Raw genomic sequence first — 24,971 nt, forward strand, 5'->3', positions numbered from 1 at the left:
ACCTTGGGGGTGAGAAATTCCAGTTTCTACGATCTTCTCGGGGAGAAAGAGGAGAGGTGGAAAGAAAGTCAGAGAGACCTTGTTTCTGAGCCCCTCCCCATCTCTTTCCATCCAAAAGACTTAGCATGCCAAGGCACCATGTTTTGGGGTGTCATGTTCCAAGCCCTGACACACCCTTCCCTCCAAGTTTTGTGTTCAGCACAGTCTGAATCGCTGCCCACAACCCTGCCAGCCCCCACACTGTGTTTGGTGCCTGCACTTCCCTACATTGTAGTTAAGTCTCTCCTCCTAGACCACCAGATCCCTGGGGAAAGGATGGCCCCTTGTTCAGCACCATAGCCTCAGACATTGTCTAGCTCCTAATAGATATTTAAGAAATAGGTGAGCTGCTCTTGCCCCTCGCTGAGCCTCAGAAGGTAATCCATGTAAATGACATCTAATGGCACCCAGGGGACAGCATCATAGAATTCATGTCCCAGCATCCCTGGTGTCACACTAAAACTCAGCCCAAGAGTGAAGCCCCATCCAGCCCCGACCAGCTCTTCTGAATCTTGGCTCTTTTCTCTTTCACCAGTGGCTTAAGCTCAGCTCTGCTTCTGCTCTTCACATAAAAAAAAAAAAAGAGGTTGAAAGTTATTAGCCAATGGGAGGCTGTGTTTCTTTGGACCTTCAGGGGGTTCTCTTGATTGTTGCAGAGATGTCAACTTTATCTTCTTCCAGGGAGAGAGAAAACAGATGAAAGCCACATGGGGGCTTAACCACCAACACACATTCTTCTTATCAGGACACTGGCAATGTGAAAGGATACTTTCTTGGGTCGCTCTTTGTTTCATTTATCCAGGATGAATTGCCAAATAAATTTTTTCATTTCCAAGAAAGGAAGTAAATTGTGGTGTAATATGCAATAAAGGGAGCCCTGCGGCCAACTGGATACAATCTGGTTCTAGCCCTCACTCACTCACTGGGTGGCCTCTGGCAAGTTATTTAACTTCTCCGGGTCTCAGGTCTCTTAATCAGAAAATAGGAATAACAATAATAACGCTACCAACTTTTGGAGCGGCTGCGAAGATTCAGTGAGCAAAGGCAGGTAAAGCCCCCCCATGCAGGAATGGCAATGGGGTACCATTGATGCTGCTGTTCCCTCCCGGGTCTGTGGCAGACATCGCTAATCAATCCCAGACATTTCTTCTGATAAGTCTGGACTGGAGGACGCTCCAGACAGAATGACTACTTATGGGTAGATGGAAGCTGGCCCTCAGATTGGAGCCCCTTTGCCATCTCAAGCCTCCTACATTTCCAGACACACCATTTGCAAGGTTCACGATACAGAATAGAGTGGTTGCCATATCCCGGGGCTCCTGTTTCCTGAAGCTCCTCCACGACTTTGAACAGCAGCCCCTCGCCCATAGTACAGATTCCCATTAGCTCCCAGGGTCTGACAGCTGGACTGCTGGCCCCTCATACCTAGTCTTTCAAAAGAGCTTATGAGATTAATGTATTTGATTAATTTTTTTAACTGGGTGGATAACACATTAGCTGCTAGCATGCCAGCTCAGTCCCAGGGCTGCTGGGGGCTCACCGATGCTGGCAGCCTATTTCCATTTCAATAGGGAGACAGATTGAAAGAAACCAGGACTTGATTGAAAGCTATGGCATCTAGCGCCACCTACTGTTATATCGCTGCATCGCTACCTTTGCGGACCATCGGGTCACTGGTAGTCTTACTCAGCCCTTAAGGCATTTTGGGGGGAACATCTTCGTAATCTCACGCAAGTTATATTTTTCATTCATAGCTTATAATTGATTCAATGTGTATAAACTACAGGTACTCCTGGTATAGTGAGAGTAATAGTGACATTTCCTTGGCTTGTTTGGGATCACAAAACCCTGTGTGCCAAGCAGGCCTCTTAGCATCCTCACGGCCTTTGCATGAAGACTAGGCAGTGCCAGGTGAGAGCCTGAAGGTACAGAAGAGATGACGTTGCTGGGGTCACGCAGGTGCGGTGCATGGAGAGGATTCCGACTCCACATTCTTTTCTCCTGAATCCATCCCTTGTCCACCTCTGCTCCCACAGCCCACCTTGGGGCCTGGCTCGTCAAGCCCCTCAAAGCACAATCCCCACTCCGTATGTGCCAGTACATAATGGGGATTTTTTTTGTTTTGTTTTGTTTTGTTTTGAGACAGAGCCTTGCTCTGTTGCTCTGTCGCCCAGGCTGGAGTGCAGTGGCGCGATCTCGGCACACTGCAAGCTCCGCCTCCCGGGTTCATGCCATTCTCCTGCCTCAGCCTCCCCAGTAGCTGGGACTACAGGCGCCCGCCACCTCGCCCAGCTAATTTTTATATATATATATATATGTATATATATTTAGTAGAGACGGGGATTCACCGTGTTAGCCAGGATGGTCTCGATCTCCTGACCTCGTGATCCGCCCGCCTCAGCCTCCCAAAGTGCTGGGATTACAGGCGTGAGCCACCGTGCCTGGCCCATAACGGGAATTTTATTGAAGGGTTCATAGAAGAGAGGGAGAAGGTTACATTGTACCTCACACAGGAAAAAACAATAATAGAGTCCTTTAGCAGCTTGTGGGTTCTTTTCTGGATGTCAGTTTCCCCCTCCCTCACCTCTTCTCCCAGGCCCCCTCCTAACGCTGCACTATCACTCTGGTGTGCTTGTTTTTAGAGGGTGCCTCGCTCTGTCACCCAGGCTGGAGTGCAGTGGTACAATCTCGGCTCACTGCAACCTCTGCCTCCCAGTTTCAAGTGATTCTCCTCCCTCAGCCTCCCAAGTATCTGGGATTACAGGCACACACCACCAGACCCAGCTGATTTTTTTCCTTTTGGAACAGACAAGATTTCACCGTGTTGGCCAAGCCAGTCTCTAACTCCTGACCTCAGGAGATCCACCCGCCTCGGCCTCCCAAAGTGCTGGGATTACAGGCATGAGCCACCACACCTGGCCTGAAACCTAGTTTTAAATGCAGGAAGACCAGGGTTCTCATCCTGGTTCTGACCACTGACCAATTGTGTAACCTCAAACAACATCTATCCTTCCATTTCTCCTTCTATAAAAGGGACAGTTATTTTTTAATAACCATCTCATTTGTTTGTTGAAGAAGTAAATGAGATTGATAATGCAAAATGCTTAGCACAGTGCTGATGTGTAGCAATTCTTCAATAATTTTTCAATTTAGGTGACTTAGACACACCTTTTTTTCACTCACCGATTAAAGAGAGATTCCATTCACATAGACTAAAATGCAAATAGTGTATCTCTCCAGAGATGTGCAGTGTCCAACCTGTGCATCCTTATATGACAGCCTGCCAGGCTTAGAGAGACCAAGGAATGCATCCCAGCAAAGAGTTAAAGGGTAAGCCACAGCTAAGAAATTGAAAGTGAAAGGATAGCACAAAAGCAACCCAGGAAGAGAGAGCAGTGGGTGCAAAGACCCTGTGGTCAGAATGAGCAAGACACTTAAGGGAGGCTCATTGGCTAGACCATAAAGATCAGGACAGGGGAGCAACACAAGATCACACTGAAGGCAGGAGCTAGATCACACAGCTGTGTAGTTCCCAACAAGGATTTTGGACTTTAGTCTAAAAACAATAAGGAACATTTTAGGCAATGGAGTCATGGGATTGGGTGTGCATTTTGGAAGGGTCGGCTATGCGGACAACGGACAAGGAAAAGAAGAACAGAGGAGAGAGGTCATCGGAGGCTTGTCTGTTGTCCAGGTGGCTTGCAGCAGCATGGGAATGATACTGGTGGGAAGACAAGAGAGGAAAGACAGATTGAAGAGTTCTCTAGGAAGCGAAGTCAATGAGTTGGTAAATTAGCTCAGGGTTTAGTAAGCTTTTTCTGGAGAGGGCCAGATAGTAAACATTCTAGGCTATGCAGGCTGTGCATCCTCTGAAATAACTACTAAACTCGCTGTTATAAAAGGAAAACATTCACAGATAATAATAAGCACATGGGTGTGACTGTGCCCAGTAAAACTGTACTATACAAAAGCCACCGCAGGCTGTAGTTCGCTGATTCCTGGATTAGATAAGGGTAGGAGAGGGTATCAAGGATTGGAGGGTGCTGAGCTCCCCCACTTCCTATCTCTGTGACCTTGAATAATTGACTTAACCTCTCAGATACTGGGTTTCCTTTCAGGAAAACAGGAATAAAGATTCCTCATAGGGTTGGTGTGAGGATTAAATAAGACAGTGTTGGCCAGGTGTGGTGGCTCCCGCCTGTAATCCCAGCATTCTAGGAGGCTGAGACAGGCGGATCACCTGAGGTCAGGAGTTCGAGACCAGCCTGACCAACATGGAGAAACCCCATCTCTACTAAAAATACAAATTAGCCGGGCGAGGTGTTGCATGCCTGTAATCCCAGCTACTTGGGAGGCTGAGGCAGAATCACTTGAACCCAGGAGGTGGAGGTTACAGTGAGCCGAGATCGCGCCATTGCACTCCAGCCTGGGAAACAAGAGGAGACTTGTCTCGAATAAGAATAAGAATAAGAATAAGAATAAGAATAAGAATAAGACGGTGTCTGCTGTGGGACAAACAGGGAGGTCTCATCCACAAACACACTCCAGTGAGGAATATCCAGCTACATTCAAAATGGCCATCGAGGGTAGAAAATGAAGTTCTTTATTACTGAGGCCCCTACACAAAGAACAAATAGAACTTACACAGAAAAATCGGAATCTTTAAGAAGGGGAAAAAAAACCCTGCTGATTACAACTTTCCTCACACAGCTCAATAGATTTTTTTTACTTCAAAACAACTCTATAGGTGGGAAGAGGGTTCCAGCCTGAAGCAGGACTGAAGAACAGATAAATTGCATGGCATTAAATAGAATGTTGATTTTGCTGTTTATTTTTTTATTTCAGTTGCCCTGAGTTTTTTCAAAAATTTCCCCACAAATCAAGGGTTGGGCCAGGATTTAGAATGGAGTCTTTATAAAGAGATTCCCGGCCGGGCGTTGTGGCTCATGTCTGTAATCCCAGTACTTTGGGAGGCCAAGATGGGCAGATCACCTGAGGTCAGGAGTTTGAGACCAGCCTGACCAACATGGTGAAACCCCATCTATACACAAAATACAAAATTAGTCAAGTGTGGTGGCACATGTCTGTAATCCCAGCTACTTGGGAGGCTGAGGCAGGAGAATTGTTTAAACCTGGAGGCAGAGGTTGCAGTGAGCCAAGATCGCGCCATTGCACTCCAGCCTGGGCAACAAGAGTAAAACTCTGTCTCAAAAAAAAAAAAAAAAAAAAAAAAAAAAAAGAGATTCCCACCCCTCACCTCATCAAAGTTTAACTCAGTAGTGTTCTCAATTGAGGGTGATTCTGCTTCCCAGAGGACACTTGGCAATGTCTGGAGACATTTTGATGGTCGTAACTTGCAGGAGAGATGCTACATTGTATGATGTACAAGAAAATTCCCCACGAGGAATAGTGATTTGGTCCCAAACTTCAGTCGTCCTGAGGAAGAGAGATCTTGTTAACCAGCCTGGGATGTTGCCTGGAGGAGGAAACAGTTTATCTTTGCTTTTTGGAATACATCAGCAAGATTTTTCTTCCTATCCCTATTTTTCCTTTTTCTCTTGCTTTATCTCTTTTATTGGCTTTTGGCTGACAGGCATGCAATCCTCCTTCTTGGAGCACCCAATTTCCTTTTATGGAGTTACTTCTGCTCTATTAGATACAATCAGGCTCTGTCCCCCTAGTTATTTAACTAGTACCTGGTCCTGAGCAGGTGCGCAGTGGCCCCAGAGAGCCTAATAAAGGAAGTGGTTAGGGTGTGACCTTAATTAACTCCTCATGAAAAGGGACTGACTGATGTAGCCGGGGCCTCAACACTTAGCCAAAACAACCAAATCAACCAAAAAACTATATGACAAGTGGTGACTTGTATGCTCTGCTGGGCCACAATTTCTCCAGCCTCAGGGGCATGGGTCCTACCTTTATTTCCCAGCTTCATCAAGCTTCCACCCTGAATGTCAGCAAGAAGCCCAGACCCTTCCTTCATTCCCAAAGCACAGCTTCCATGAGGCAGTCCTGCTTCACTGACATTTACAGAAGACCCAAGCAAATTCACGGCAGCAACGGAAAACCTGAAACTGGGGTTTCAGCCACTTCAGTCTTTCCCCAACTTGTAAAAGATTGTAGAAGATTTCCAACCTACAGAAAGTTTGCAAAAGTAGTACAACAGGCAGTCAAATACCCTTAACTTAAATTCACAATGTTATCTTTTTGCCATGTTTTTAACATGCTGCCGTATTTTTCATATGTATGTATATATGCATACATGTGTGTATATATGTACTCTATATATAAAATACATGTGTCTATTTACAATTTTTTAAGCTGAGCCCTTTGAAAGTCAGTTGCAGACACTTCACACCTAAACAGTTCAGCATGTATTACCTAAGGACATTCTCCTTCATAGTCACAATACAGTTAACACAGAAATCTCACATTAATCCAATGCTATTATCTTTTTCTTTTCCTTTTCTCTCTGCTTTTTTCTTTTCTTTTTTTAAAATTTTTAAAATTTTTTTTATTTTTTATTTTTTATTTTTTTGAGATGGGGTTTCATTCTATTCCCCAGGCTAGAGTGCAGTGGCGTGATCTCGGTTCACTGCAGCCTCTGCCTCCTGGGTTCAAGTGATTCTGCTGCCTTAGCCTCCTAAGTGGCTGGGACTACAGGTGCATGCCACCATGCCCAGCTAATTTTTGTATTTTTAGTAGAAATGGGATTTCACCATGTTGGCCAGGCTGGTCTCCAACTCCTGACCTCAGGTGATCCACCCACCTCAACCTCCCAATGTGCTGGGATTACAGGCATGAGCCCCAATGCTATTATCAACATAAAGTTCAAGTGCAAATGTCCCTAGTTATCCCAGTCATGCCCTTTATAGCCTTGTCTCCAGCCCGGCATTCAATCAAGGGACCATGCATTGCATTTAGTTGTTGTGTTCGCTTGGTGTCCTAAAGAAACAGATCCTCTGCCTTCTTCCTCTTTTATGACATTGTTAGAAGACAAAGATGTGTATCCCTTGGATTTCTCTCTAAGAAAGAACTTGCCAGCAGGAGGCACAGGTAGCTGAGAGTCTCCAGCTGTTGACACTGCCAGCATCCACAGCAGCTTTCATGCAGCAGAAGTCAGAATCTTCCTCAGAAATTCCCCATCCGTGGGCACTGGCCATTTCTGCCTTGTGCTTGGACTCAGTCAAGCAATCTTTGCTCTGGAGCTCCCTGTTGCATTGGCTGGACTCTGTCAGATCTGCATCATGGTCTAGGGCTCCCCTGCCAAATCCCACTTCCTCCTCCTTTTCTCTTTCAAGGGCTTACCCCCAGTGAGCATTTTGTATTCCTCTCTCCGTGTCTGCTTCCCAGAGGCCCCAGTGGACACAGACATTGACATCTTTTAAGAGTTCAGGTCACCTATTTTGTAAAATGACCTTACTTTTTATTTTTCCTTCACTTTTGCTTTCTCATGATTAAATTCAGATTGGACCTCTGGGGCAGGACATGTTTGTAGGTGACGTAACCACATAGGCGATGCTGTGCCCTTCCCAGTGCATCACTTCAGGTGCGCCTGATAAGAATTTGTCCTGTCAATGGTGACGCTAAGCATAGCCGTGATGGTTAAAGTGGTGTCCACCAGACCTCACCGTTATATGGGTACCTTGTTTCCTTTGTAACAACTCATTAACCTGTGGGGTTAAACCTTGACACAGTGATGCTTTCATCTTCTCATTCATTCAGCAATGACAGAAAGAATGCAAAGCCAGGCCCTGGACCAGGCACTGAGTATCAGAAGCTTCCTTCCCAGGGACTGTTGTTCCTTCTCCTCTTCTTCCCAGAGGACTCCTGCTGCTTTGTCTCCCCTTAGTTCTCAGTAGAGGACTTGCTTGTCTTCCTAGATTACAGTCCCTTCTTCCACCACCTCTCCCTGCCAATCCACAGACCCCCAACTTCTTTTCTCCTGGGTCCATAAGAAGATGGGGGGGAAAGAGGTTGAATCAAAATATCATATAAAAGGTGCAACCTGTCTTCAACAAGGAGAGCTATTAAATAATTCTATAGTATATTTCCTATTTCAGTTTGAAGGATCTGTGTGTGGATGAGGTCACTAATTCTGGGTATCTCTACGTAGGTAGGTACACATCTTATATTCTTATGACAAAAAAAAACCTCACTCTCCCCAAAAGGAACTGCCCATCATCACCATAAAACCACCAAAATGGAGTATTTTTCAGCCACAGAAAAAGAATGTGATCCAGTTATTTGCCACAACATGGATGGAACTGGAGATCATTATGTTAAGTGTGTTAAGTGAAACAAGCCAGGCACAGAAAGACAAACATCTCATGTTCTCACTTATTTGTGGGATCTAAAAATCAAAACAATTGAACTAATGGACATAGAGAGTAGAAGGATGGTTACCAGAGGCTGGGAAGGATAGTGGGGGAAGGGGGGCAGAAGGCGGGAATGGTTAATGGGTACAAAAAAAATAGAAAGAATGAACAAGACTTACTATTTGATAGCACAACAGGTTGACTATAGTCAATAATAACTTACATTTTTAAATAACTAAGAATGTAATTGGATTGTTTATAACTCACAGGATAACTGCTTGAGGGGATGGATACCCCATTCTCCATGATGTGCTTATTTCACATTGCAGCCCTGTATCAAAACTTCTCATGTACCCCATAAATATACGCACCTATTATGTACCCACAAAAACAAAAAATAAAAATTTTAAAACCACCAAAAACTTAAACATCCGTGTGCAAGCTCAGGTCTTCGGGTTCACGTGTGTACTCCTGCCATGATCCCGCCTACTCTGTTCTTTACAGTTTCTCCGCAATGAGTCTGAAATGTGTTAATCAGCGTGCTTGCTTCTCAGTGTTGTCTTTTCAGTCTCCCTTCCCCTCAACCCCTCGACGGAGCATCCCAGCTGTTTCCCTGATGTCTGTATCAACTCAGGCACATTTAACAGGAATTCATTTCCATCTTAATCTGATTCTAGGAAGTAGATCATATTTTAAGGAATAACAAAGATGAGTTCAGAACATTCTTTCATAAAACACAGAGAACAACAGATATTTAGAAAATTGGCTTTCCGGCCGTGACCTTCAACAAATCATTCTGCTTTTCTGCCATATTAAATTCGTTATGATGAAATCTAACACAATTCAGTGGAAGAGTTTTGGAGGCAGTATCTGTAAATCAATAGCTAGCAACTGTTACCCCTCAGGTAGTTCCCACTGTGCAAAATAGGACAAGGGGGGGATAGGGATGCAGAATGGAGTAGTGAATAAGAACACAGGCTTCAGTGTCACTTGAACATGAGTTCAAATCCAGGCTTTGTCACTTAATAGCAAGTCCGTTTCACCTTTTTAAGCCTCCTCTTGCTGTCCTATAGAATGGGAATAGTAATATGGCAAGGACTCAATGGACTCATCTATTTCATATAAGAACACACTTGGGACAGTGCAGAGCACATAGGAGATTGGCATCAGTTCCATTTCACAGACGGGGATTGGCATTAGTTCTGGTAGGATTGGCATTAGTTCCATTTCACAGATGGGGAAATTGAGATGGGGGAGTAATGGTACCTCACTCAAGGTCACTGAACTCCTGAGTGACAGGGCCAGGACTCAAACCTAGGTCTTTCTGACAGCAAACGTCTTTCCATCCATTCCCGCCACACTTCACTTCTCAGCTTTCAGGTTAAGCTACATCACTTCCGGACGTTACTATTTAAGCATCCCCAGCACATGAATATTAAATGTGAGCACACCTGCCAAGAAAACCATCCCCATCTAAGAGTCCACTGTGAGTCCGTGCGTGCTCCACCCCTCCCAGGCCCCTACCCCCAATTACCACCTTTTAACCTGGTACATCACAGGACATCACACGGTATTTCTCACCATGCTGCTCTCAAAAACTCATTGGCTCGATAAGAGAAAGGATGCTGTTCACACATGCTGTAGGAAAGGTGGGCAGGGCAGACTTGACTTTGTTTTCTAGGAAACAAAGAATGGAGTCATCACCTGTACTCTGCAGAGCAATGGAAAAACTGAAAGCTCTGAAGCCGATGACACATCCAAGGGAAGCAAAGACAGAAAATCACAATCAACCAGGCTTGGAGTCATCACGGAGCACAAAACAAAGGATATCTGCAGAGACGGTGTATTAGTCCATTCTCACACTGCTCTAAAGAAATACCTGAGACTGGGTAATTTATACAGAAAAGAGGTTTAATTGGCTCACAGTTTCACAGGCTGTGCAGAAAGCATGATGCTGGCATCTGGTCCTGGGAAGGCCTCAGGAGCTTTTACTCATGGCAGAAGGCAAAGCATGAGCAGGCATCTTACATGGCAGCAGCAGGACCAACAGAGAGATGGGAGAGGTGCCACAAACTTTTAAACAACCAGATCTCACGAGAAATCACTATTGAAAGGATAGCACCAAAGGGGCATGGTGTTAAACCATGAGAAACCACCCCCATGATCCAATCACCTCCTACAAGGGCCCACGTCCAGCATTAGGAATTACATTTCAACACGAGATTTGGGTGGAGACACAGATCCAAATCGTGTCAGATAGTGATGGGGTTTTGCTTGTTTTTTATTTTCTCCTAATTTTTTAACTTTTCCTGATTTTCTATTAGGTTGGTGCAAAAGTAATTACGGTTTTTGCCATTTCAATGGCAAATGAATTTTTGGCATTCATTCAACGGCCAGTGAATTTCAATGGCAAAACTTGCAATTACTTTTGCACCAACACAATACAATGTTAATTAGTGTCAAAACAAGATTAAAATATTAAATGTGAGATTGTATTACAAATACGTTACCTGGGTAGGGAGATACATGAATGAGTGTCAGTAAGGAGTATAAAGATCTAACAATGTGGGAGGTAGAGCAGGTAAGTTTTGATGGTAGGGGAGGTGATCTACAAAGATCTGAAGAAATTTGGAGAAGTAGGAGGGTTCTGAATACCCTGGAATTGTGATTTTTAATGTTTTTTTGGGGGGTGAGGGGCATGACCACAATTCTGGATATGCATTTTAGCCATAGAAAACTCTGGGAACCTCAGGGTTAAGATCAAAAGGAGTATCCAAAGTTATCATCTGTAAAGGGATCCTTGATTAAATTAAGGGGAGGAGGACCTGCTTTATAGTCCCAAAGTGGCCTGGGGCCAAGGCATTTGCATAAGTTGTACCCATAATCACTTGCTTTTACTCTCATTTCCATTTCCTGCTCCCACAGGGGGCTGATCCTTGCAAACTACATTTCCCAGGTGCCCTTGCAGCTGGCTTCCAAGTAGGTTCAGCCAATAGGAGGCACAATCAGGAACTGAAGGGTGAGAGTTAAGCAGAAGCCAGGGCATTTCATCCCTTCTCTCATTCGGCTTATGGTGGCACCTCTAGCTAAAACTACATCTCCTCCATGAGTCTAGCTTATGCCAAGTGGCCCTATTCCAGGGCTTCTGAAGGTCACCTTTTCCCTTAATTCCTCCAGCCCTGGAGATGGTAGAGGTTTCCTTTCGCTAATCTCTAGCTTGCCTCACCATTCCTTATGTGACTTTTGAGCTCTTCCAACACCTTTGTAACTGCTCCCCTGTATTAAATTCCCTCTGTTGAACTACCTGTCATGAGTTCTGATTTCCTGCCTAGACCCTGCCTGATCCAGTATGTTAAAATAAACTATTAGCTTACATCATTCCAGACTCTTAGGTGACTCAATTTAAATTGGCATTAAACATTTCTACTTTGCCTGCCTTGAGAGAATTAGTCAAAACTGCTTTACGAACATGAAAAATGCAATTATTTTATTAAAATTAATCTACGTGAATTGTAGAAAAAATAGGAAAAAAGATAACCAAAACAAAAAATTATTGTTTAATTGCCTATAATTCAAATGCCCTGAGATAACATCTCTATAAACAATTTATTGCATTTACTTCCAGCTTGTTATATTAGTACATATATGCCTTGTCATATGTCAATATTTTAAAACCTAATTTGTATTAGATCACATACATTTCTGGAAATTTCTATAGATCCTATAAGTATAAATCTTAGAGCTTCTCTATGATCTACTATCTTTATATTTTGTAGCATGCATTTTCATCTGAAATTACATTCCATTACCACCTTTCCACATTAGTAAATAAACAGCCATAGCAGCACTAAGTGGAAGCACCAAGACTCAAATGCATTCACATACCACTGTCTGGATAGACCATGATTTATCCCCACAATGGCTATTGTGGGACATTTAGGTATTTTTCACTATTATTCACCCTGCTGTGATAAATATCCTCAGGGATAAATCTTTTCATCCTGGAGACATAATTTCCTTGGCTGGGGCAAGAGGATATGTATTTCTAAAGCTTGTCACACATATGTCTAAATTGCCCTCTAGAAAGGTTGTAGAGAGAGTGATTTTTGAATGTTTTATAAACTTTTAAATCTACTATTTAACTTGTTTATTTAACTTATTAACTTATTAACTTTTAATTTAACTTATTATTTCTCATTTAATATCAAATGATATTTGTAAATGTCCTGAGAACTAGTTATTTCTGCTGGCTTATTATAATTTTAATTAAACAAAACTATAATTATAAAGTTATAATCGTAAACTTACATTTATAATTATAAAATTATACTTTGACAAAAATTGTTTCCTGAGAATCCATTGAAATGCTGACATAGTTGTGAGGCTTCGGGGGGGTGCATCTCATGCTGCTAAAGTTGGCGTCAAGTTGAGGACACAATTCAGTACCAATCCCAGTCAATACAAATCCACTCTTACACAATGATGTGAATTCCTGGTGCCCAGGCAACTATCATTAGGTGACATTTGAAAACCAAATGCTTGAATGTTGGACATGATCATAGTTGTTTCATGAAGAAGGTGAAATTTAAGATGTTTAGGAGAGTGGTAAAGACATGACCGTGGCATAAAACAGGGTTTCAATCATGTGTTTTCAAATTATCTGGCAGGAAAATTTCTGATGTGCTTATTTTTCCTTCATTTATAAATATGCTTAGTTCACGCATCTTTTTGGAAAGTTACTTTGGGCCTGCGGGAAATATATAATGAGGTTCTCCAGAATAAGTGGGATTAGAAAGACAGGCAACCTCATTTTCAAATATTTGATCTCAACATGGCCAATCTCATTGCTTTCACTGTAAAATATACCAGAATTGGGGTCATCTGATCTTGATACCTCAAAAGCAGTGTTGGGAAAGGAAGAATAACCAGTTAAAAGAAGTCTCAGTCTCTTAGCTGTTTTGCTACTCCTAAGAGAGGGACGCATTTCAGATAGAATTCTGTGGCTGCAGGTAACAGAAAACCTAATTTAAGTTGTTATAAATAATAAAGGAAATGTTCATGGAAAGTCAAGATTCCAATGAAGCTTGATCATTTCAACAAGGCACCATGGGATGAGTTTTTCTCTGACTCTCTTCTCCGCCTTTCCTCCACATCATCTTTGCCCAAGGCTGGCTACCCTCATGGGCACAAAGTGGCTGTGAGCAACTCCCAGGGGCTATCTGCTTCCCCATTTCTAGTCAGTGAGGAAAGAGAACATCTCTGCCTGTGCTTCCCAGAAGCCCCTAGAAAATGCTTGCATCTCATTTGCCCAAACTGGGTCACATGACCATCTGTAAACCAACAGGTTGACAAGGGATGGTTTGTGCTGTTTGGCTTCAGTCATTCAGGGCCTCCCCTGCTGCTGGTACCATGAGCATCTCCCAAGATGCAAGTGCCGAGTGAAGGAAAGGCAAAGGGCCTAACCAGGGAACTAACTGGTATCAACAAGGAGAGTGAACAGATGTTGGATGTGTGAGACAAACGAGTGTTCATTACGCAAAAGCTTGGGAAAGTACTCCTGGAGTTCCTTACATGCCTCGTTAGAGGGTGGTCTCTCCACCCGCTTCACCCACCCCTCAAGATGAACACTGATAGGTCTACCATCAATTTCCAGCCAAGGGTTGAGGCCACCTGGTATACTGAGACGAGCAAGATATAGTACCTGTAATTCATTACTAATATTAACCAAAGAGACAAAGGTTGTAAATGATTTCATTGTTTCCTATCCAGTTGACCTGATTCAAGGCTATTCAGATGTTTTGTTTTGTTTTGCATCCTTTATACTTTCCGTGTGTGTGTGTGTGAGACTGGGTCTTGCTCCGTCACCCAGGCTGGACTGCAGTGGCACTATCTCCGATCACAGTAACCTTGACCTCCTGGGCTCAAGCGATCCTCCTACCTCAGCTTCCTGAGCAGCTGGGATTACAGGCATGCACCACCACATGCTTAACTAATTTTTTTGTATTTTTTGTAGAGACAGGGTTTTGTCATGTTGCCTAGTCTGGCCTCGAATTCCTGAGTTCAAGCCATCCTCCCGCCTCAGCCTCCCAAAATCCTAGGATTACAGGCATGAGCCACCGTGCCTGGCCCCATTTTCTCAAGTGGGCAAGTAATAGCTACAGTTACAAATATTCTGTGGAATTGCCATAGACTCTTCACCCTTCATCTGTGCTGCCTTACATGGGAACATGTATTGGCCAACCCAGGAAAAAAATGGAATCAAGCAGGCCAGAAGGAGTTCCTTCTTCCACTTCATCTCCCACTCTGTCTCCCACCCAACTCTTCCACAAACGTCATTCAACTTTGAAACAACTATGCTTCCAAATTTTCACTTTACACTTCAAAGCCCCAGAGCAGAAGGCACCATAGCCCAATTTCACTGATGGTGGCTGCAGAGAAAACACGTTGCCTCCTCCCACACATAGATATTGGGATTTCCGTTAGTGAGCAGCCAACCTGTTCTCACCCTGCCTTCAAAAAACACTCTCAGTACAGTACTACCAACCAGTCTTTGTCAAATTTCACTTTGCCGTTTACTTTTTAAATCTTTTCTCTTTCATTATGTAATTAATTAACATTTACTGCAAAGTTATAGGAAATGAACATCAGCTAAGAAAAAGAAATAAAACCTGCCATAATCTCACCCCCAGAGAAAATCACTGCATTTTGGAGCTATGTCATTTCATATCTTCAATATGTGTATATCCACATAGATCATTTTTCAAAAACCAAAATAGAATCATGCTATAAATATTACTTTGTAACATGTCTTTTGGCTCAAATAAATCAAACATCTTTATATATCAATAAACATACTTACATTATGTTGCCATTATACTTAATTGCTGCATCGTATTCCATTGTGTAGATGCACCATAATTATTTAACCTATCTTCTATTGTGAGATGTAAAGTTGTTTTCCAATAGTTTGCTATTACAAGCAGCATGCTGGTGAACAATTTTGTTGATGAACCTCTATACCCATGAAAGGATATTTCCTTAGGATTCTTGACAGCAGAATTGTTAGATCTAAGGACATGCTCATTTCTAAAGCATCTGGTATGCACTGATGAAGAGCCCTTCTGAAATATCAGCACAAAGTATTTACCAGCTTTATCTGAGAATGTCCATTTTCCCATAATTTCTTATATTTTTTTATGTAAAAATAATCCTAAGGCGCAGGAAAATTTCAAGACAAGATAATCCAGGTAATATTCTGATTATTGTTTCTCCAAACTGCGGGTTAAGAAAAATGACTTTTTCACTAAAATATAATTTGCCAAGTATGATAGCTTGAACCTGTAATCCTAGTCTTACTTGGGAGACTGAAGCAAGAGGATCACTTGGGCCAAGGAGCTCGAGGCTGCAGTGAGCTGCACTCTAGCCTCAGTGACAGTGTGATCCTGTCTCTAAAAAAATAAAATAATAATAAAGTATAATATAGTTAATTTATCTCTCTTCTTTATATTGAGCATGTATCAACTTCTGAGTAATGTGAGGTTTCCCCTGGGTATAGTCAAGGCAAATTAATAGGGAGAAAGAAAAAACCTGCGAGCAATTATCTGGATAATTCATTCATAAACCTCTGCTATGAGGGCAGGAAGAGAGGGGGAGTACATTTGCATCTTTACATTGACAAGATTCAGCTCTCCAAATCAGATGCAACACCACTAATAATAATTATTTTTAATGCCTAATTGTTTGCTTTAAAGTGTAATGCTAATAGTAGTAGCTTCCATTTATCTAATGCTTGCTATCAGTGAGGAATTTAGCAATTAATTTAATCCTCAAAACACAGTAGGAGTTATTTCCCCATTCTACTGAAGAAATTGAAGCCCAAATTCTTCAGAGCGGTTAAGTAATTTGTTCAAGGTCACACAGCTGGTCACCAGACAGAACCAGGGTCAGAGCTCAGGTCCACCTGTCTCCAAAGCCCTTACCATGTCCACTTTGTCACACAGCAGGCCCCTCTTTGGTGTCAAGGTAGACTCTGTGCTGCCCAGGACCCCTTAAACCTAGCCATACATCTCCGATAAACCCATGAACCTCCTGTGCCTGTCTCCATTTGGAACTGTTGTACTAACACTCCTTTTACTTTCACCCCTTGTCTTCTCATCAGGTCCCAGACAAGCCAATGAAGAGCATCAAGTATATGGACAAGGAAATAATAAACCTCAAAAAGGACCTTATACGAAGCCGGTGAGTGAGCCCAGCAGGGAATGATCCATAGACAACCCAACAGGCACGAGCAGGCTATGGGGTGTTGCCTACAAGTCCTTGCCCAGTCCCAGCATCCCCCAATCCTGAACACTGAGCAGAAGACTTATAGGAGGGTAACCCTGGGAGGAGCAGAGGGCAGGATCACTCTGGCGGTTGGACTTCCCAGGGAGTACCCATGCCATGCCAGCCTCCAGCCACCTGCCTAGAATTCCCTCTGCTTTTCTTCCTGGACCTGAATTCAACTCAAGAAAGTTCCCCAAGCTCCCGAAAACCTTCCCTTTTCACTCCAGACCTACATGATGATACCATGAAGTCAGAGTCATTCTCAAATTCTGGTCCTGCTACCTGCTGGCTGCGATGCTGGGGGAGTTATTTGAACTCTCTGGGCCTCTCTTTCCCTATCTGTAAAATGAGAATAATAGGAGGTTGTTAGAAGAACCAAGGGAAATAAAGCAGACAAAGTGCCCCTCATATGGCCTTGAATACAAGGCTGTTCCTATCTTTCCTCACTCCCCATTCCTTCCCTCCCGGATGATTGAGGCCCAGGACCATGTTTTGATCATCTCTGTGTGGTGAGATGGAAGTTTTCTTTCCTTTCCCTTAATGCTTTCCTGAGACCTGGAACATCCCAAGATAGGGTCCTAAAATGAAACTTTTGGCAAAGCAACTCAAGACAGAGTAAGAGATGAAGACTCTATTAGCACAAAACACATGAGACGTATGCTGAGAGGGGTAATCTAGGCAGTAGGGAAGTTCTGTTTATCTTAGACATCTCCCACTCTGAGCCAGATGCAGTGAGAGGCAGAGTGAGATACCCTCTCCCTTCACCTCCATCTTCTGAAAGCCACCCGTCTTCACCGCCACCGGAATCTCCACCCTGCCCCATCCAGCAGCACACCTTGACGGAACTGATGACTGAGCCCAAGAGGACTCCTGGAAGGCGGGGGAAGGGAAAGGAGTTAAAGGACCTAGGGGAGAGGTGAAGAGAGGGTCCCAGAGGGCCATCTTCCCACTGACTGCAGGGGGTAGCTGTGTCGGCTATCTGAGGGTCTCTAGACACTGTCTAGTGAAACATAATTTGAGTCTTGTGTGTAATTTTAAGCTTCTGAGTAGCCACACTAGAAAAAGTAAATAGAAACAGGTGAAAGTAATTCTAATAATACTGTTAACTCAATACCTCCAAAATACTATCATTTGACATGTAATCAGTATTAAAATGTATTGAGGAGATGCTTTTCGTTATGTTTTCTAACACATGATGAAAAGTGATGAAGGGATGAAAACTAATGAATGATGAAAAATCTGGGATGTATTTCATACTTAGAACACATGTCAATTTGGACCAGTCACATTTCAAGTACCCAATAATTGTTATGGACTAAATTGTGCCCCTGCCCCCCACCACACACACACACACACACACACACACACACACACACACACACACAAATTAATATGTTGAAGCCCTAAGACCCAATGTAATTTTTTTGGAGATATGACCATTAAAGAAACAAGTAAGGCTAAAGGAAGTCAAAGGGTGGGACCTTACTTAATCCAATGTGATTGGTGTCCTTGTGAAAGAAGAAGTGACATCAGGCATGAGCACACAGAGAAAAGGTCACATGAGGACACAGCAGGAAGGCAGCCATCCGTAAGCCTAGGAGAGAAGCCTCAGGAGAAACCAACCCTGCTGGCACCTGCACCTTCAGCTTCCAGCCTCTAGAACTGTGAGAAAATAAATGTCTGTTGTTTAAGCCACTCAGGGTGTGGTATTCTGTGAGGGCAGCTCCAACAGACTAATACATAAGAGTCAATGCTGGGATGTTCCTGCAGAGAATGATCCAGCTCAAAGAGGCCAGCAGGGCCTAGTCTCAGATTCCCTTGCAGAGCTGAGCTCAGAGGCAGGATTTGAACTTGGATCTCCAAATGTAGGGCTGAGAGCCACAAGGATCCTCTGTTAGTTTCAGACATACTGGCCTCTGCGTAACTGCCCAAGGATTCACCTTACCTGAATTTGTAATTGCCCAGTGGGTTCACCTTGCCTGCTGCCTAGACAGAGCTGATTTATCAAGACAGGGGAATTGCAATAGAAAAAGTAATTCATGCAGAGCCAGCTGTGTGGGAGACCAAAGTTTTATTATTACTCAAATCAGTCTCCCTGAGCATTTGGGGGTCAGAGTTTTTAAGGATAATCTGGAGGATGGGGGAAGGCCAGTGAGTCAGGAGTGCTGATTGGTTGGGTCAGAGATGAAATCATAGGGAATTGAAGCTATCCTCTTGTGCTAAGTCAGTTCCTGGGTGGGGACCACAAGATTAGATGAGCCAGTTTATCCATCTGGGTGGTACCAACTGATCCATCAAGTACGGGGTCTGCAAAATATCTCAAGCGCTGATCTTAGAAGCAGTTGAGGGAAGGTCAGAATCTTGTAGCCTCCAGCTGCATGACTCCTAAACCATAATTTCTAGTCTTGTGGCTAATTTGTTAGTCCTGCAAAGGCAATCTAGTCCCCAGGCAAAAAGGAGGTTTGTTTTGAGACACGGCTGTTATCGTCTTTTTTGAGATGGAGTCTCGCTCTCTCGCCCAGGCTGGAGTGCAGTGGCACAATCTTGGCTCACTGCAACCTCTGCCTCCCAGGTTCACGCCATTCTCCTGCCTCAGCCTCCTGAGTAGCTGGGACTACAGGTGCCTGCCACCATGCCCAGCTAATTTTTTTGTATTTTTAGTAGAGACGGGGTTTCACCGTGTTAGCCAGAATGGTCTCTATCTCCTGACCTCATGATCCGCCCGCCTCGGCCTCCCAAAGTGCTAGGATTACAGGTGTGAGCCACCGCGCCCGGCCCTTTGTTTTTAAACCATAAACTAAGTTCCTCCATAGTTCAGCTTATGCCCAGGAATGAACAAGGACAGGCTGGAGGTTAGAAGCAAGATGGAGTTGGTTAAGTCAGATGTCTTTCATTGTCTGTTACAATTTTGCAATGTGCTTGCAATCAAGCACATCTACAGTGCTTGAACCCAAGTTAGAGGACTTTTGAGACTGATGCCTTGGGAACCTTGGAGCCCCAGGGACTGGTGACACATAGGATCAAGAAGCCAAGAAATATCTGAGTAGGGACAGCAGCGGTAGCAGGCAGCTGAGAAAGAAGATGGCACGGCGGGGGATGAGCCTCCCAAAAGGGAATTGCACTCTGTTCCACAGCTTTGCCCGGAGGATGTTCCAGGCTTCACAAGGAATAGTGCAGCAGGGACGCTGGATCATAAGAGAGGTTCCAAATACAGAATTTCATGGGACCAATCAGTCATAACAGACTCTGGCCATACTCAACCATTATGACCATGTTAGTTCTTACTAACTGAATATTATCAGCCACCAGGTAGATGAGGCCAACCAAGAGCCGCAGCTGCAAAGATATATCAAAATATCTAGAGCCTGAGGAATGAGGGTCTCCACAAGAATCTGTACACTGTAGACAAATGGCTGTTGATGAGATAGATGCCAGTAGATGCCTTGACCTAGACTCAACTCAGCCTAAGAAGGGTGACAAAGTAGTGGTGTGCCAGCTTGTAACTAGAGCCCAATGCTAAATTTTCAGTGGAAAATTATTGAACCAATTATTAAACACAGCTATTGTTAAAGATTAATTATATAAATGTATATCTATAATTGCAAACCAGTTGTTAAACACAGCTATTATTAGAAATTAATGATATGAATTTACAATTAAATACAATTAAATACATTCTATTAAAGCACAGGTAATAAATACTTAGAACTCATCCCTTCCTAATTGTTTTATACAGTTTGCTAATAGCTATGCTCTAGAGGCTATCAATGGTTGTAGTATCTATGTGGTGGAAATAGTATATAAGGAGTGCTACCACCAATCTCTTCCCAGCTCTGTGTTCACTGACGTCACCACTTTGGTAGGTCGAAAGCAACTGGTGGGAATATTTGCACCATGTTGACAATATATTTGCACTGTGGAAATCAACAAGCACCACAAATCAGGGCTCACTTCCCCTGACAGAGAGCCAATTGTTAAACATTCACCAGCACACCACTGGGTACTTGCCCCAAGAACGACAAAGGCTCCACCTCCCACTAACCCAGTAGAATAGAGGGGATTCATTATTAATAAAAGGTGATACAGGCAGCAGTTGTTCTGCCACTCTTCAGTTGGCCAGCTCAGTCTGTCACTCCCAACAGACGCATTAAACATTGAAGCTGAGATTTAACACTCTCCTTGCACACGCTTAGCCTGTCCTACTGCTGGACACAAAGGAGAACGGGGAAAAGGCCAGACAGAAAAGCCACAAGCAATCAAGAAAGAAACGACAATGAGATGTTCCATCTGGCCACACTTCTGGATCCCACGGACATTAAGGAAGGAATCAGGATTCCCCTTCAGAAGGAAACACCATGTTTTCAAAGTGAAGTCATCTCTCCAAGTGGTGCAGACTCCCTGACCCCATATCCCAGTATTAAATGAGGCAAATTGTTAACAAAGATGATGTTGACTTTTCCATCCATTGTTTCTTAACTTTGTTCTCCCTCCTGTTAGAAACTAGCCCACCTTAAGCCAAGCTACTTTACTGTCTCCTGGATTTTTATTTAATATTTTAGCCCTCTTGTAATTCAATGGCACTATCCCTGGTTTCATGGCCAATTTAACCTGATGCTAAAAGGAATAAGATTCTAACTGCTTTCCTCCTCGCCTGTTCCATCAGATGTTCAGTGGCACTAAGCAGCACGCTATGCACAAACTTGCCGAATTTCTCGTGGAAGTTGACAATCAAGGTTTCTTTGTATGTGCCCAGTTCTTGGTTGACTCTTGAAGCCCGATGACATACCTTCCTGCAAAGGTGCCAGCGCTTTTCATTGTGAATGTTTTAAGGAAAATAAACATCTTTGCAATGAAAACAACTGAAATGTTGAACATGAAGCCATGATTAACTCTTGGCAAAATTTAGTTAGGTCCAGGCAATTGCATATAAACAGTGATGAATTATCCACTCTCCCCTACCCCCAGCAGGGTCCAGGTGATGCATGTGTTTGCGAAGTCTGAGACTTTGCTTTCCAGCTGTGTTTGGTAGACAGCTGAAGCAAAGTCATCAGAAATAACAAAGGTGGAATTTGGGGGAGAGAAAGAAGCTATTCTTTTTTTTTTTTTTAATTGGGTTAGGCACTTCTTCTTGGTACCTCTTTAGCCCTCTGCGCTCATTCATTTTTTTTCAACAAATATTTATTGAGTATGAGGTATCACCAGGTGTACACCAGGCATTTCTGTATATATTGGAGATGAACAAAACAGACAAGACTCTTGTCTTTGATGAATAAGAGATGATGACTTGCATTATAATGAAGTAAAAATGACAATCAAATTAACACGTAAATAAGCAGAATTTGAAAGTGGGGATCTAAAACCAGGTGATGTATAAATAGTGGTGATGAAGAAGCTGATGCTTTAGCTACAGCTGTCAGAGAAGAGTTGCTTATAAAGGTAACCCTGGGCCCAATACCTGAATGGTGAGAATGAACCATCCCAATAAAGACATAGCACCGTGAAAAGTGGTGTATTTCAGAGAACAACAAATGAATGGGTACCAAAGTCAGAACAAGCTGAAAATGCTGGAAGAACTGAGGTGAGCTGGGTGGCCAGAGCAGAGTGAGAGAGGATAAGAGAGACAAGAGATAAAATTGAAGAGCTGGTTAAGGGCTGGCCCACACACTGCCTTGTAGGCTGCAATGAAAAGTGTGGGTTTTAGTGTAAGTGCCACAAGAACCATAGGAGCATTCTGAGCAAGCGATGAATATAATCTGATTTTTAAAAGAGCATCCCATCCACCGCATAGAGGCTATGGTGAAAGATGACAATGGCTTCAATCAGGGAAACGGCAGTGAACTGGGGAGAAGTGGATGGATTCAGGATTCCTTTGGAGGTAGAGCCACAAGACTGGCTAATGGATTGGATGTGGGAGCCTAAGGAAAAGGCTGCACTGTGCATCCACATTCTACAGTGACCTGTTTCCATCTCTCACGCTAGCATGTGAGAGATCTCACAGTATGCACCATGTCATGTCCACTGTCATGGTTCCAAGAAAGTGTTTATTGATGGGATGAATTAATTATCTTGTCCATCTCTAGAATTTATCAGTTAAAATAAGGGGGAAGGCTTATTAACTTAGTAGGGAAAGTGAATAAGTAAAGTGGCTTATAAATTAATTTGTGGGTAAATCAAGAGATAAGATAGCTAGCTCATTGCTTTAGGCCTTCCAGGTGAGCCTGATAACGTCTCCCTTTTCCACTGCCATTCAAACAGGAGTGTCCACTTTGACTTACTGATGACTGGTCTAGGCTGGAAGGAAGAGGTAGTAATGTTGCCCTACAAAAGAATTAACCTGTCCTGCAAATCCCAGGGTCTAGCTCAGTGCTTGGCATAGAGTGGGCACTAAATAAATATTCTGAAGTTTGTATTTACATAGCATCTTATAATCTTCCCCAAGGCAGGCAGGAAAAGTTTTGTTGATTAATTTCTCAAATGAGAAAACTAAGACTCAGAGAAGTTCAGAGATCTACTCAAAGTCATTGTATCGGTCAGCTATTGCTGCATAACAAACTACCCCCAAAACTCAGTAACTTAAAACAATGAGCATTTATTAGTGATTGTGAGGCTATGGTTCCACTGGGAGGTTCTCCAGCCTCAGATGGGCTCCCTTGCACACCTGTAATTAGCTGAGGGTCAGGGAGGTGGTTTTGCTGATCTTGGTTGGATTCTCTCATATGTTTGGAAGTCAGCTGGCTCTAGGTAGGCCTAGGATAGTCTTGGGCAGAACAACATGGTATCTTGCTCTCAAGTAGGTCAGCCAGGACTTGTGGTCCTAAGAAAGAATGAAAGTATGTGAGACCTCTTGAGCTTTAAGTTAGGAACTGGCAAAACATCACTTTTGCCATATTCTTGTGGCCAAAGCAAGTCACAAATCCAGAGCAAGTTAAAGGTGGAAAAATAGATTCAACTTCTCAATGGAAACAGCTGCAAAGTCACACTACAAATGGTGGAGATTTGGGGCCATTTTTTCAGACTACCACAATCATACAGCTACTTCTGCACTGGCCTTGGAGACATGAGCTAGCATCATTAGATAATCTGTACAAATCAGAGTCTCACTCTTCGGAATGTAAAGTGGAAAACATGTCATTTAATCAGACAGCAGTGGGCACAGAGGTTGAAACACTAAGAGAAAGGGAGGCCAGAGGGGCCATGGTGACTTGTTTGGAGCCAGAGGTTCCAGGGAATAATGACTATAGTTGATCAGATGCTTTAAACTGAGAAAAGATGGAGAAGAAGCCAACTAGGAAATTAGAGAACACAGCAAGCAAAGAGAAGCAAGCAAATCCCCTTGAGTGATGCCAATACTTTTAACTGCATTACTCAGGTCCCTGAAGCTATCTTCTATAGAAAATCTCCAGTTCTTCTCTCTGTGAATTTCTGATCTTGGATTTCCATGAGACCTTTCATATCCCTTATGACCCCAATAAGTACTCTTAAAATAATCACCTCTCCAGTAGGCTAGTTTGCCAACCAAAGAGCCCAATAAAAATGATTTCCTTATTCATAAAGTGCAGAGAAATCAAGAGGACATGTGGCACTTTTGTCATCCCACCACCCCTATTTCTTGGGCTTCTTTTAGCATTAATGGTGTTTCATAGTGTTAATGATGGTCACTTCGAGATATGGTTTGTGTCTTGGCTGGCAGGTAGGGCGAGCTTCTCCTTTCTTAGAAATAAGAAGGGATAAAACTAATAATTGCATTGAAACAATGCAAGTTCGATGACAGTTATGTGGCACATGTATCCCCACTTCTCTCTTCTGTGCCCAGGGCAGACATCACTAATGGATCACAACACTCTTTTATTCGAACCCAGATTTTCTAAAAACCTTCTCAGCCTAGCATTCCAGGCAGCTACCACCATGGAGCAGAATGGTTACATGGGATTTAATTTGTTTGTCATCTCTAAATTAGAAATCTCAAAAGAAAACTTTGAGATATATATATATAGGCATCTTATTAACTCAAATTGAGGGTTGGGGTATGAGGGACCAGCAGGAGGAACAGACCTCACCCAAATCCCTTTATGAAGGAGGCTCCCTTTAAGTGAATTTAAGTAGTTGGAAAAATTATTGTTGATCTCAGGCATTTACTGACTGCTCTCAGTCGCTTCTGCATCTCATCGTTCAACACTCAGGATCCCCACACCCATAGACAGTAACCCAGAACTTCGTTTAGAAGTTCAACCCTGGTTCTTCCCACCATTCCCTCCCCCAGACTTGAGACCTTGCCTCAAAGCCCCAGGATTG

The 24,971-nt window shown here is 43.2% G+C and overlaps 1 protein-coding gene and 1 long non-coding RNA gene across 7 annotated transcripts in view; one reads left to right on the forward strand and one right to left on the reverse strand.

The window, feature by feature from the left end:
- Positions 1-24,971, forward strand: part of CCDC60 (coiled-coil domain containing 60) — a 205,289-nt gene that overhangs the window by 72,558 nt on the left and 107,760 nt on the right. For all 3 annotated transcript variants that reach the window (XM_008004897.3, XM_008004901.3, XM_008004903.3), the window contains exon 2: positions 16,516-16,595. In XM_008004897.3, coding sequence (XP_008003088.3) covers positions 16,516-16,595 — 80 coding nt within the window. The remainder of the gene's footprint in view (positions 1-16,515; positions 16,596-24,971) is intronic.
- The window catches only part of LOC119623777 (uncharacterized), a 213,796-nt gene that overhangs the window by 21,066 nt on the left and 167,759 nt on the right, over positions 1-24,971 (reverse strand). The window lies entirely within an intron of this gene.

Source organism: Chlorocebus sabaeus, chromosome 11, assembly GCF_047675955.1.
Source record: "Chlorocebus sabaeus isolate Y175 chromosome 11, mChlSab1.0.hap1, whole genome shotgun sequence".
Taxonomy (NCBI): domain Eukaryota; kingdom Metazoa; phylum Chordata; class Mammalia; order Primates; family Cercopithecidae; genus Chlorocebus; species Chlorocebus sabaeus.